General features: G+C 42.1%; 1 protein-coding gene across 1 annotated transcript in view; it reads right to left on the bottom strand.

The window, feature by feature from the left end:
* Positions 1–12330, bottom strand: part of F7 (coagulation factor VII) — a 236896-nt gene that overhangs the window by 35777 nt on the left and 188789 nt on the right. Inside the window, exon 7 of the mRNA XM_086934404.1 lies at positions 1939–2059. Within this exon, the coding sequence (XP_086790530.1) occupies positions 1939–2059 (121 nt within the window). The remainder of the gene's footprint in view (positions 1–1938; positions 2060–12330) is intronic.

Below are 12330 nucleotides of genomic sequence, written 5' to 3'. Positions count from 1 at the left end.
GATGTGTCTATTACGAGAAGACTTTGGGCAGCATTTCCAGCACCCCCAAATAAGAATGTGTTGCTCTCTACTGAAGAAGGATAACTATCCTGAAACACGTGTCTAGAGATAAACAGCATTGGCTGCACCAGCAAGGGTGAAAAACTAAAGCCTGACACTGAAGTAAGTGTTATCATGCACTGCATTTATTAAGATGCATTGCAGCAAACAGAGTGCTGGGATGTGAGGCAGTGTGCACCCACCCTCTTTCCCATGCGTATATTATTGTGCATTTTAGGGCCATTTTCTGGAACAAATACCTACATCGGATTTGTCTGTTTTACCAAAAACGGACTATCAAGGCCCTTCCAGATCTTGCCCAGAAAATGGGAGCATTGTGACATGTGGAGTGGTGGATGGGTGGTGAGTGGTATCACCTGCTTGCCTTTCTTAGTGAACTGAATGATGATTACCCATAACAGTGCCCAGCTGTACAGCCTCAGGAACCTGCCATTTTGTACTGTAATTGGTTATGCTTCTCATATGAGACTCTTATTGTTAAATAATTACAGTGACCAAGCAAAAGGTGAATCATGTGCACTTTATGCTTACTTTCAGGAGGTCATCAACACTTCCAGTACATGAATGTTCACAGACCAAATGTGGATCTAAAACGTGACAACATATCTATTCTTCAAGGGCACCTTTCCAACAAACAAATAAGATTTATATGGATATACATAAAGACATGCAGAGAATTAGGTGCATATATCTACTGTTCTGCAAATACACTATTGCAAGGACTAAGTCAATGAAAGAACATCCCTTGAAGCTGATATTTTTACTGCACACTTGGTTCACTGTGACATAATATATCCTGGCTCCCCAAAAAACTTGCTGACGAGCTGCAAAGACCAGGGCAGCTGACATCACTTCATCTCACTTCAGTTGAAATAAGGATCAAGCTCAGACTATGATTCATGCAAAAGACATACTGGGAAAAGGAAGTAGATACCAAGAAAACCCTCCCCAACACGATATTTAAGAATTTGTAGCTGCCCACTCTTATGTGACTCTCCAGAAAAGCAGCTCCTCCCCTATGGCAGAGGAGGACCGTTGCCCCCACGCCACCCTCAAAACCTGGAAAATAAAACAATATTAAAACAAGCTTATTATCATTTTATTTTTCAAACTTGTAGGTGCTGCATCCTGGAGCGGGACAGTCAGGAGAGGGACTGGTGGGCAGCACTGCTATCAGTGTGAATGTGGGTTTGGCCGGCCGTCTCAGGCTGGCCAAACCCACATGCGTACTGAGCTGTCTCCAACCCAGCTGCATTGTTGGGTTAGAGACAGCAAAGCACAGGCTCCCAGTCTCTCTGGGAGCAAAAATTCCCAATGCTCAGGTCAATCATGAGACTGCTTTTTAACATGAAAAAGGCATCAAGATTGGCCACAGGGGAGGCTGGGAGTCTGTGCTGCTGCGAGAAGAGGACACGCAGAGGAGCGTCGTGCGGCAGGCAGAAGGTACTTTTTCTTCTTTTTCTCTTAAAATGTATGATATTCTTTTTCTCACCGTCCCCCACCCCCGTTATTCACATCACCCCAGCCCCCACCCTGCCGCACCACAACGCCCACACAGCAGCCACTACTTCTCTCCAGTATTGCTTTGAGCAGCAGAAACACGTGAACGAACGCTGGACATTAAGGACATTAGACACACCAAAGCCCTAACTTCAGTTAGGAACAAACCATGAATTTGTCATGCGACTCTGTGTACACAGTGTAGGAATAATGGTCCAGAGAGGAGAATAATAGCTTACATCCAGTTGGATTCTAAAATTCCTAGATCTTGAGTAATTAAACAAACTCTGAACCAGAGTGTTCTAAAGTGGTCAAAGGTAATATGATACTTTACAATATAGTATATCATACATTAAAAAAGAATAGATTGGGACGTACCAAGTACTACGACAAGCTCATTGGCAGGAGTCTTTATCAGGCAATGAGCTGCAGTAAGCACCCACTTTTCAGCAACTAGGACACCACCACAGATAAAGGTCTTCCCTCTGTTTAGCAAGGCCTAAAAATGAATATACTGAGAGTTAATTTTTATACACAGTTGTTACCTTCACCTCCTTTAAATAACAATTGGATGTTGACAAATCATTAAAGTGCTTATGATGCTATGGGTTACTCAATTTAAAATCTAGATTTACCTTCACAAGGTTTGAACGTTTGTTCCTGATATTGAAAAACATGTATACATACATTTACATTTACATAACAGAGTACATATATTAAAAACCAGTCATAATTCATCAGTTGACAAAGTGCTGACCCCAAAGCTAAGATCAAAACCAAGGGACAAAAAACTCAAAAAGAGGAACTTTGAGAGAGTACTCTTACGGTTCGCTATGTCACCTGGATTATCTGTATTATTTTGAATAGGGACAGCTCAAAAACTCCCTGGGATGGCTAAAAGGATTACATCAATTACTGAAACTCTTTTTGGTCAATGAAGAGCCATGCTATCAAAATAGTAGCTACTTTAAAACTTTCCTCCCCCTGAGCCGCCCTCCTCATTATAGCCATTAAGCTATTGAGGTGGAGTTCACACCCTGAAGACTGGCAACCCATTTGTCTTCCAAAAGAAAGCTGTATGCTCTACACTGTAACTTTTCATTACTTCTGGCGGCTCCTTTGCCTGGTCCAGATATTCTGTGTGGGGCATGTTGCAAGGCAGTGCTAAGACACACCACAGACCTTGGGTGCCCTTCTTCCTTCACACAGATGGCAGTACAGGTACCGATTTAAAAGAGGTTCAGGGGTGTGTTGGAGTAGATTGGTACTCCTGTGGGATTTGTACAACTGCCATTTTAGTTTCTTCCAGTTCATTTATTTAGTATCAGCATCAACTTGTCTGTTAGTCTGAGGTCACAGCAATACTGTTATTTGATGGTCCACTAACCCACTATCGGCCTATTGATCTACAAATTATGCAGTGTGACTCAGAACCTTTCTAACTTTGTCACTGCCATCCGAGAAAAAATTGATCTAAGTGTATGTGTATTACTTGTCATTGATTTCTATAAATAAGACACTTTAAAGTGGTCCACATGTGCCAGCTGCCAGGACATGTCACCCATATTTTCAGGCCTCTTCCTTGCCGAAAGGCCTGGTATTTAAGTCACATTATTATATAGTTTTCAATTGCTAGATCCACAACGCCTATATTTTCTTTCAAACTGCCTTTGATGTTCCCATATGCCAGTGCACAGTTACAAATTCTAGTCGCCTGAAGTTCTGGTTTAATGGACATGATCACATGATGTTAGAACTCCAAAGTTCTTTGAAAATACTACACTAAAGGTTCCACTGATTCTGCTGCTGAGCTGGATTCACTGTTTGGAGGCTCTCATCCTCTTGAGTGGCTCAGACTTTTCCATTCAATTTCCTGAAGTCCTTTTAGAGTGATGAGTTGAGGTTTCATGACAAATTGTCATTTGGCCAACTGCAGAGGGACAAATCTTCACTAGAAATGGGTATTCATGCTATTTAACTCACAAAGTGGATTTACAGAGCATCCTAGGAACGTGGCATCAGTGAGTTATGGTCAGTGACTACAGTGAATGGATACCCTTTAAGGTAGAGGTGGAAGTGCCTTCACCCCTATATGATGGTCATGTCATGTCCTCACATTTCATTTCTGCTTGGTTTGGGTGAAGGGTCAAATAGCATACAACACCGGAGTACTGTTTCGTGATTTATATGATTTCAGCACAACTGATGTCTAGCATCAAGTTTGGTTTGTTATCCTTGGTGAGGAGGCCTTCCTCGTGCACTTGAAGGCCTCCATCTTTTCCTGACCACATTACCATGGCTTTTTCCTTTTGAGTTCTTGCAGCGAGACCATGATGGTTGTTAACATAGGTATAAAATAGACATAGCATGCCACCATACCCCAAAAAACATGAATTCTGAGATAATATGGTGGCGGGAGGCTGCAACCATTTAAGACCATTAGGGAATCTGCATTTATTCCAAGTCTTATGAACACGGCAAATCTCAACTTTGATTTTAGGAGCTTATACCTACACTTGTCTCAACCAACTTTCTTTGACTTTTGTAGGAGTAGTTTTCTGTTGTTTATTGTTCTTAGTAGTTCAGGCATAAGACAAGATGCTGTCACTTACTTTTAGCACTCCTGGCACACATATTCGCATATCAGTAATGTTGTTTTGGAATGTTTCTGCAGATGTAATCTCAAATCGATGTGTGTCAATTTAATCGCACATGTAAAAAATGTGGCAGCAATTAAAGCGCAGTTCTAGTTGTATCGCTTACTGAGATCTAGTTTCAAGATCTGTGAGCCTTAAGGACTACCATTATGTATTTATGATGGGTGTGATATACTTCTCTCTCTTAATTGATCGTTGAGTTTCATGTTGTTACAGATCCTCACTTACTGGGTTGCTTGTCATTCTGAATGACAACTATTGTGGCCCATTACTATCATGTGCATTGTGTTTTCTGCTTATGTGCCCACCATGTTATTTCAAATATACTACATTTAGCGGTAAATGCACCTGTATATAATTAAGAGGTTTGTTTTATTAAAGGTTGATAGTACAGCAATTTCTCATATATATGTATTCATGTGATTATAATGTGCAACAGAATTCATTTGCTCATTCTTGCATTTTACACTATTCATCACAAGGTCTAGAATTTTCAAAATAATCGGAAAAATGTACTTAAATCTGACGGACACACCTTTGGGAAGACACATCTTCCGCTTTCTGTTGGAAGCTTTGCTTGAGTTTTGTACTGCAAACATTCTCAGTGAAGGCAAAGAAAATAAGCCTGCAGAATCACTGAAGGGATTGATGCGATATTCACACTGTCTTCAAGTGCTGAGTCAATGGTAACAGTCTGCATGATGTCCAGGCTGGGGTTTTTGAAGTTGGCTAAGCATGCACTTTCCAGTGAATCCTGGGTTTCGAAACCTTGGCCATATTTGACGGATCATGACACTAAATATGGAATAGAGCTATGAGTACATCTTAGAGACATACACTAGATACTATCAATAATTACTAATGCAGAAACATTGGTCGTAATAATGGTTTCTTTTTTCAGGTCAGACAGGATCTCCCTCTCTGGTGAAGGATTTGTTAAGCTTGACTAGTATAGGGTGTTCACTAGTTGATTGCATTTTTAATCTTAGTCTGAATCTGTGTTTAAATGGCGTCTTTACCTGTTATTATAAGACAAACTGTTGATGCAGTATCTCATGAAGCAAGGGTTCCCCAAGACCTGAGTGAAGTAATTCTAGTAGTTACAAGAACTATACATATGTTACATATGTGTGGAGTTTTATCTTCTAGATTTGAACACAATACTTTTACCTATAAAGCTGCCCCTAAGCCTCAAAACTATGAACCATATTAAAGACTGGAAATCCCAAATAGGCTTTGAACAACATCAAATGGTGTTTCAATGAAGCATAGCACATGTACTTGAAACTGTTAGAATGGGTCCCTGAAGATTTTGAGGAGTCACCTGGTCTCACTTTGCTGGGTATACTCCTCATGCAGATTCAAGAAATTCGAATTCCCCAGAACTAAGACATGTATTCAATTAATTACTGACGGTCTATAGACAACTTCCACAATATGTATTTCAGACGATAAGGACGTGTATGTTAGATGCTGTTGCAGCAGATGTACCTGCTCCAATGCTAACACTGAGTCCACAGGCTAGTAATTTAATTATGAGCAAAGCCCCCACAAAGCAAGATGAGTTCCCATTTTCGGTTGATTTCAGAACTAAACTATCTACAGACTACACCTGAAGATAACCTCAGAATGTTAGCAATTTGTGTTCTTCTTTGTATGGTATCACCCATAGAGGACTGTACCACAGGACTATATTTGCTAGTATATGTACTTCTACGCATGGAACACCCTCTTTTGTGGCATTCCCAGTGGTACTGAGAAAAAAATACCAAATGAGCATAGAGCTTCTTCGTGGTTGATTTGGTAACTTTGAAACCATCAACTTGATAGTTCTTGGTAACATTAGAAGGAAAGCAGAATTACTGGCCATATGGCAGGGATGTATGACGTTAAAACGCATACTTTTACATCGCATACCATCACAACGCGATTTTAACAACGCAGGATCCTTTACAACAAATGCCTTTACAACGCATGTCATTACATAGCAGATGCTATTACAACGCATGCCATTACAACCTAAGTATAGGTAAGTATATCTTTTTTTTAAAAATTGTAATTAATAAATATTTAATTAACTAAACCCTTAAAATACCCCTGTACCCAAAACCTATCCCTAATTTCTAAAGCTACCCATGTATCCCAAAACACAAACCTAGCCCTGAACCCTAAAAATACCCCTGTACCCCATAACCCAAACCTAGCCCTAAACCCTAAAATTACCTCTGTACCCCAAAACCCAAACCTAGCCCTGAACCCTAAAAATACCCCTGTACCCCATAACCCAAACCTAGCCCTGAACCCTAAAAATACCCCTGTACCCCATAACCCAAACCTAGCCCTGAACCCTAAAAATACCCAAGTACCCCAAAACCCAAACTTAGCCCGGAACCCTAAAAATACCCCTGTACCCCATAACCCAAACCTAGCCCTGAACCCTAAAAATACCCCTGTACCCCAAAACCCAAACCTAGCCCTGAACCCTAAAAATATCACTGTACCCCATAACCCAAACCTAGCCCTAAACCCTAAAAATACCCCTGTACCCCATAACCCAAACCTAGCCCTGAACCCTAAAAATACCCCTGTACCCCATAACCCAAACCTAGCCCTGAACCCTAAAAATACCCCTGTACCCCAAAACCCAAATTAAATAAATGTATTGAAAAGATAAACTTACCTAGACTTACGTTGTAATGGCATGCGTTGTAAGAGCATCTGCTATGTAATGTCATGCGTTGTAAAGGCATGCGTTGTAAAGGATCCTGCGTTGTAGTGGTTGCGTTGTAAAAGTAGTCCTTTGTAACTGTTGCGTTGTAACTGTTGTTTCCCTATGGCAGCATTGAGCTGCTGTTCCCATGCAAGATCATGAATGTGAACTACCTTATATTATTTTAAAAGTGTATACCTCAGTAACTCAAGATACCTAGGTGCTTGTGACTTGAAACGAGAAATGAGTCTGAATGTTTGGAGAATGCGAATCCTCCGCATAACCAGCAAAAAGAAAAAAAGTTAAACAAGAGAGTGGGATGTTTGGATTCAATTTTAGGGACAGTGAAAAAATCCCAAAAATCCAGGTTGGTATCAGTATATTGATAGGTCTTCTTCCCTTTCTCTGCAGGACTCTGAAGAATATCGATGAACAGAATGGTTGTGGAGCGGACAAACTGAGTATTTTCGAAAAGACGAGTACGGCAGACCAAAGAGTGAGAACGAGCACTTACGTGAAGCAGATGTTAGGGTTAAAAATGAGGAACACAAGTTCTGAATCAAAAGCTTCTTCTAACATAACGAAAGTGACTGGACTGACAAAGGGAAAGAGGTGTGCCTCAAAAACTGTGAATCCATCTGTAGAACGGGACATGGGCAGTAGCACTTCTGGAAAGCGCGGCGGAAGAAGATATAGCTTGCCAGCCTCTGAAAGAGCATCTAGTGGTGACTCCAGCTGCAGGGTACATACAGGTAGAAACACTGGACAGATATGTCAATTTTTTTGCTATGGTCTATGAAATAAAAATACAAATAAAGGTGAAGAGATTGCACAAAATAAAGCCTGTAGTGTGATCCCATTTGTCTGATACCTATGACATCATTTTCCCTGAAGGTGAATAGCGTCAATCCTTTATAAGGGACACACCTTGCGGGGTGAAGATTATAATGGAAACTTTTTCCACCTTAGTGCCTGAGGATCTCAGTGGAAAATATGTGTGTAAGTGGGTTTAAAAACAGGCTACGGTGTTGTAAACAAATGTCATCCTATGTAAGTAGGGTGGTATAAATACTCTGTCTACAAGTGATTCTCCTACAAACTGAGCACAGATGCATGTTCAATATCTAATAAAGCCAGAAGCGAAGTACAATATCATGTGTTAACCTGGATCAATTGCAGTATCAGGTTGCGACAGTGCCTTGTCACTCAACTATGAACATGTCCCTTTCCCCAGTGTTAAATCCAGACAACACCTATAGAATTGTCTTACATTATAGACAGTTCTGGGCAGTTTGCAGAGCTAAGAAAGAATACTATGCAGCTTGCCCTGCATTGCAAAGAGAATTTGTGAAGATTGAAACTTCAAGGCGCTATGTACACACAATAAAGTTTTAGGTGACAACTGCACAAATAGCTGAAATCACTGCCTTCTTGTATACAACTAGGAATTTCTCCCTCAGTGGTATTACAGAAAAACTATACGGTGTCATATGGCATATGCAAATAATTTTTAGTCATTTACATATGTCACGTGAGACCATATAGTGTTTTGAACTATGGCTGAGACAGCACTGAACACATGTGCCTGTCTAGCACAAGTATTCACATTTTTGTACTTTCCTGCAAATTTTCAATCCACATAGAGCAGTGAAATTCCACACAGTCCTAAGTCTAAACTTTTTTGTTTTCAAATTCTAGTTATGAACCAAGTCAAACAGAAAATTGCCTCAAAGAACTTTAGGCCAATCATTCAACCGCTAGCCATTTAGAACATTGATTAAAGAAGATACTAATAAAGAATACTCCAAACCATATTTGACATATTATCCCTGTGTGCATACGCTCATCACAGCCTAAATCAGATCAAATCATTAAAGTCATTGTTTGGCTCAGATAAATCACCAAGCCCTGGGCTATTTGTCACACTAGAGAAATTGACATGTTATGTTATATCCATTTAATAATGCGCACATTCACCAACAGGTCTCTTGGTGCTGGGTTAAGAGGCTGCCATCTGGCCAGGAAATAGCTATAAGTTTTGGGAAAATAGACCCGTTTTGAGCATCCCCCTAAAGCACATGTTGTTTTCTGCTAGTCTGATGCGCTTGGGAGTGCGTTCCAGACCTGGAGATCCAGGACTGAGAACCTGCTTCCTTCCAACCCCTTGCATTTGAATCTCAGTACCATTAAAAGGTTCATTTGGGCTGACCCGAGATTGCACCTCATGGTGTTTCTCTGGATTCTTTCAGATATGTATTTTGGGCTTTTGTTGTGGAGTGATTCAAAGATTATACATTACGTTTCGAATATGGTCTGTTGAGTCACTGGGAGCCAGTGTAGCTTCTTCATTCGTGGCTTGGTATGGCAGTGCTTTGGTTGTTGGAATATGATTCTTGCTGCTTGATTTTGCGCCTCTTGAAGTCTATGATTGAGGCCTTTAGGTAGAGGGCGTATGCATGGTCAATTCTAGATATGACTAATGAAGTGTTAATTTGGGCAGTTGCATCCATAGAGAAGAATTTTATGATTTGCTTAATTATCCTTAATCGAAAGAACCATGATGACGTTACAGTGCTTATATGGGTTTTCATGGAGAGGTTCTTGTCAATATGGAAACATAGGCTTTTTACAGCTGGGAGGAGAGCCTATCACTATTGGCCAATAAGCGGGGTTCCAATGGCTTATCTTGTTGTTTGTTATGACAATCTCTGTCTTATCAGAGCTGAGTTTTAGTTGATTGCTATTCATCCAGTCTCTGATATATAGCAGGGTTTTCTGGAAGAACTCCTTTATGTTTAAAATATCATGGATGGTGAAGATCAGCTGCATGTCTTCAGCGTTAATATATATTTTTGCCTTTATCTGCTGGAGCGTATTTATCAAGTAGCGGATATAAAGATTGAAGAGATGGGGAGAGAGAGAAGATGCCTGTGTTACCCCATAGTACAGAAAAACGTTAGTTAACGGATAGGGAGAGAGATGGTCAGACTGGATGCAGTCTTTAACAAAGGATTTCATCCAATCTAGGGCAGTTTCTTCTAAACCTTCTTTGATTTGGTCAATCAGAATCCCATGATCTACCACGATCTACCATATCAAATGCCACGGATAGGTCTAGTAGAACCAATGCCTGAGTTCTACCTTCATCTGCTTTGCCTCTCATGTCATCCACCAATGAGAGGAGGATCATTCGGTAGAGTGGGAGGGGCAAAAGCCTGCCTGGTGAGGGTGAAGATATTTAGTCTCCTCTATAAATGAGCACAAATGTTTTGCATGGTGGAGAAAGCATTTTTTTTAAATCCACTAAACATATTCATTTAGAAAACGGCACACAGAAGATATTGAAGAAAAATAGAAGTCTACACCTATGTACCTATTACTGCTTTGGATAATGGATTGTTACTCCGGTGCAATTGAGGCCTGCACCGCTGTTTCTGCTGGGGTAGGACTCAGTCCCCCAGCATGCATGAGGAAACCTGTGCAGAGAAGGAGGGCCCACAAAGACAGAAAACCGGCAAAGGACTTCAGCAGTGCGGGATTGTTACTCCAGGCTGACCAAGGCCTGCACCCCTGTTTTCGCAGGGGTGGAACTCGATCCCCCAGCGTGCACCAGACCACATTTGCGGAGGAGGGTCCAAAATGCTGTACAATCAGCGAGGGACTCTCGCTGTGCAGGATTGTTACTTCAGGCAGTCTGATGCCCCCACTGCTGTTTCTGAAGGGGAGGGACTCCATCCCCCAGTATGCACCAGACCAGCTGTGCAGAGGAGATGGGGCCACAACACCGTAAAACTGGTGAGGGACTCCAGCAGTGCGGGATTACTACTCTAGGATTCCCAAGGCCCGCACCGCTGTTTCTATAAGGGTGGAACTCGGTCCCCCAGCGTGCACAAGAGCACCTGTGTGGAGGAGGAGGGTCCCAGAATGCTATAAAACCGGCGAGGTACTCACGCTGTGCGGGATTGTTACTCTGGGCATTCCAAGGCCCCCTCTGCTATCCGCAGGCGAGGGACTCCCTCCCCCAGCATGCACCAGAGCACCTTTGCAAAGTAAACAGTGCAAGAACACCGTAAAACAGGCACAGGGTTCCCATAGTGCAGCATTGTTACTCCGGTCCATCTCAGGCATGCACTGCTCTTTCTATAGGAGTGGAACTTGGTCCCCCAGCGTGCACCAGATCACCTGTGCAGAGGAGGAGGGGCCAGAATGCTGTAAAACTGGCAAGGGACTCCCGCTGTAGGGGATTGTTACTCTGGGCAGTCCAAGGCCCCCACTGCTGTTTCTGCAGGAGAGGGACTGTGTCCTCCAGCATGCACCAGAGCACCTGTGCAGAGGAAATGGGGCAAGAACACCGTAAATTGTTGATTGTTAATCTGGTCCGTCTGAAGCACACACTGCTGTTTCTGCTGTGGAAGAACTCTGTCTCCCAGGGAGAACAGGAGCACCTGCGCAGAGGAGGAGGGGCCAGAATGCTGTAAAACAGGCGATGGACTACTGTGGAGAGGGACACTTGTAAATGCTCGGGCCACACCCAGGCTGGGCTGGGTCCACTCTCTTTCTTCTTTTACTGCAGAGGACTCTTTGAAGTAGCAGCATAAGCAGTTTTCATTCACCTCATCCAGTTTGGTGAGAATCTATTTTTAATTTCGATTTCTCATGTTTCACCCCTTACCCTGCCATCTACTTGGGTTTGTTACGAATATGGGCAAACAAAAATCCCAATGCTCTGTGCCTGAAAAGCTCTTGTCAAGGGGCTCCTCCAAAACTCCCCAAATTACAAATTACCTGACAACAGTGATGGGTGCTCTTACCAGTGAGATAGGTCAAGTAGAGGAAAAGAATAAATGCCTAAAGACGAAGTTCATTGTCTATTTAAAAAATACAAGCCCAATGGCCCAGCCACCTCCTTTGGAAAATCTGATCTTGCGTAATATCATATCTTTAATGAGGGACCTTGCCGCAGAAGCTCCATCTGCAGCATTGGGGGATTTTGCTGCCCTAAACGTGGAGTATAGTAGCAACGCCTTTGGAGTAAGAAATAATGTGGTTACAGCAAATGGGGGTGCCATCTACTCCGGTAATCTCGGTGGCCACACCCCCCTCCACTGTCTCTATTGATCCTGTTATACACATGTGCTCGCACCCTCAAAATGGAGAATGTGCAACAAAAACTCTGTGGAAACATGCTGAGGCCGGTGACTCATAACTTTCAAGTGGTATTCAGAGTGATCTAGGTGAGCATTTATACAGCAAATTTTAAAAAATGTGAGCAGGAACTTCTTTATAGAGTAAAGACCCTAGTCACTGGCCTAAAAAGAGACTTGGGGGTATGGTACAGAGCTCCTTCATTATAACATAACAGCCAGAAGAGTTTCTTCAATGGGTTTTTGCAAAAGCTCACCC

Source organism: Lissotriton vulgaris, chromosome 8 (assembly GCF_964263255.1).
Source record: "Lissotriton vulgaris chromosome 8, aLisVul1.2, whole genome shotgun sequence".
Lineage (NCBI taxonomy): Eukaryota > Metazoa > Chordata > Amphibia > Caudata > Salamandridae > Lissotriton > Lissotriton vulgaris.
The sequence above is the reverse complement of the archived record's forward strand: the minus strand, read 5'-3'. Positions and strand labels throughout refer to the sequence as shown.